This window comes from Diospyros lotus, chromosome 7 (genome assembly GCF_014633365.1).
Source record: "Diospyros lotus cultivar Yz01 chromosome 7, ASM1463336v1, whole genome shotgun sequence".
Classification (NCBI taxonomy): Eukaryota; Viridiplantae; Streptophyta; class Magnoliopsida; order Ericales; family Ebenaceae; genus Diospyros; species Diospyros lotus.
In genome coordinates, this window is record NC_068344.1 from 32,858,670 (window position 1) to 32,860,942 (window position 2,273).

At 27.7% G+C, this 2,273-nt stretch overlaps 1 protein-coding gene across 1 annotated transcript in view; it reads right to left on the reverse strand.

Moving 5' to 3' along the window:
- Window positions 1-656, reverse strand: part of LOC127806445 (pyrophosphate-energized vacuolar membrane proton pump-like) — a 5,582-nt gene extending 4,926 nt beyond the window's left edge. The window contains exon 1 of the mRNA XM_052343751.1: window positions 269-656. Within this exon, the coding sequence (XP_052199711.1) occupies window positions 269-509 (241 nt within the window). The 5' untranslated portion in view covers window positions 510-656. The remainder of the gene's footprint in view (window positions 1-268) is intronic.
- Window positions 657-2,273: the final 1,617 nt, after the last annotated feature.

A 2,273-nucleotide genomic window follows, 5' to 3' on the forward strand; every position in this document is an offset into this window, starting at 1 on the left:
TAAAGGAAAGAGGTGAAGAAAGATCTTTCCATAATTTTTACATACAAAATTAAATCCAAACCATAAACAGGCAGATAGTATATATATTTGTATGAAAATGCAATGAAAACAGAGCCGAAAGACTGTGAATTAAAACAAGTAGGCCGCACAAAGAAAGCCACAAATTCAATCAAAAGGAACGAAATTCACCGCCAGATCTACCAAAGGCCACCAAGTCCGCAAGATCTAAGCTGAAAGCCTGAAGGAGCAACAAAAAAGCAAACCTCACCTTCGGAAATGGCGTTCTGGATTTCGGCGCACTTGCGGATGATGCTGTGCTCGTTGATGCCTTCCTCTTCCTCAATTAAAGCCTCGGTGTAGCCGTTCTTGTCGCCGTCGGTGCCCTTCCCCGGAGAAAGCTTGACCTGCGAGACAAGCACCCACTGGACCAGAGCAAACGCGATTCCGACGACAGCGCACGCCGGGACCAGTATTTCGGTCCCGAGTTCGGACAGTATAGCCGCCCCCATTCTGCAACCGTATGCGGTGGCTCACGCCGTAGTTCAGCCGCGAGTCTTGCTGGAGAATTGGCAAGAACCGGTCGGAAAGTCGAGAGTTGATCGCTTCGTTCGGTGGCTCCCCCTTGCTTCGCAGTTGCCGAGTTTCGGCGTTGGCCAGATTTGTTTGGGGATTTATACACGTAGGGGGGAGAGAGAGAGGGGCCACCGTGCTACTAATTTAATAGTTACTGATTAAAAGTAGAATGCTTAATTGCAGAAACATACCTTATTTATGATTTAATATCACTTTATACATACGGATAATATTTTTAGATTTAGGTAACTTTTTTTAAAACGAGTAAAATAATAAAGTATTAAAATAAGATAAAAATATTTATCTTAAAATAAGAGAGATAAATATATTTTAAAAAATTAAGATAAAAAATCACGTGACTTCTTTTTCTAGTGTTACTAATAAGTTTAATAGTCACGTTAAAAAAAACAAACATTCATAATACTTCTCAATATTTTTTATCTCATATATTGGTTAACAAACACTATTTTAATAAATAAGAAGTGCTTGGACTATCAAGAAATTTAACATTTATTTACTTAATTAAAATTTTAATATATATATTTTTTTAATTATTTTTGCAACGATTATATAATTAATGCTTTAACGGAGACTAATGTCAAGGATTTAAAGTGATAAAAAAAGATTTAATAAGGAAATATGTCAAAAATTTTAACTGCGTTCTCTTTGTTTTTTAAGTTTAAATTTTGAGTTTTAAATTCATTTTTAATTTTTTATTTTGATAGTCTGTTTTTAAAAAATTTAAAACATGTTCTTTTTGTCATTTTGAAAAATTATTTCTTAAAAAAAATTAAAAAACGCATTCTCTTTTAAATTTTTAAAATAATTTTTTAATAATATTGTATTCAATAAATTTAATTATTCAGTAAATTATAAATATTTAATGTTAATATATTATTAAAAATATATATACATTTTAAAGTTAACAAATTTTGTAATATTTTTTTCATTACAATAATAAAATATAAATAAATAAATGTGTTTTGAGTTTTCAGTTTGTTTTGAATAATTTTTTGCTATTTTGAGTTTTTTTTATAATTTTTTTTATTTTCAAAAATATATTTTTAAAAATAACAAAGATAACGTATTTTTATTATTTTAAAAAATCAAAAACTAAAAATAACTTAAAAATAATAAAGAGAACGCAATCTTAATTAAGAGACTAAAGAGACCATATTTATTAAAAATCAAGGACCTCTTGGGTATTAAGCTAAATTAATTAGTTTTTGAAGTCTTTTTCATCTTTAATTCTCTCAATCTTGTAAATGTTTTATTTGATAAATTTTTAGTTAATGTTTCTCCTCTTAACTTTAAACAACTGCAATATTCCTTTTTGTATTAAATTTTAAATCATTCATATTTACTTAGGTAATATTTATTAAAAATAAATAAGATAAGGTTGTATCAAAATAATTTATCAAATCCAAAATAACTTATTCAAATAGGGAAAGATAAATTTATCTGAAAAATTTAAAATAAGAAATCACATAACTTATTTGCAAATAAATTTAACAAACATAATAAAAAATACTTTTATCTTAAATGTTTTCTCTATCTCACTTTTTTGATTTACGTCTTAGTTAACAAACACAACCCTACTAATAAAGTTATATAATCATTCAACTCATGCAATTACAAAGAAAATGATCAATAAAAACTCATTTTTATCTAGAATTTATTTTAAATTGAATTGGAGTTTT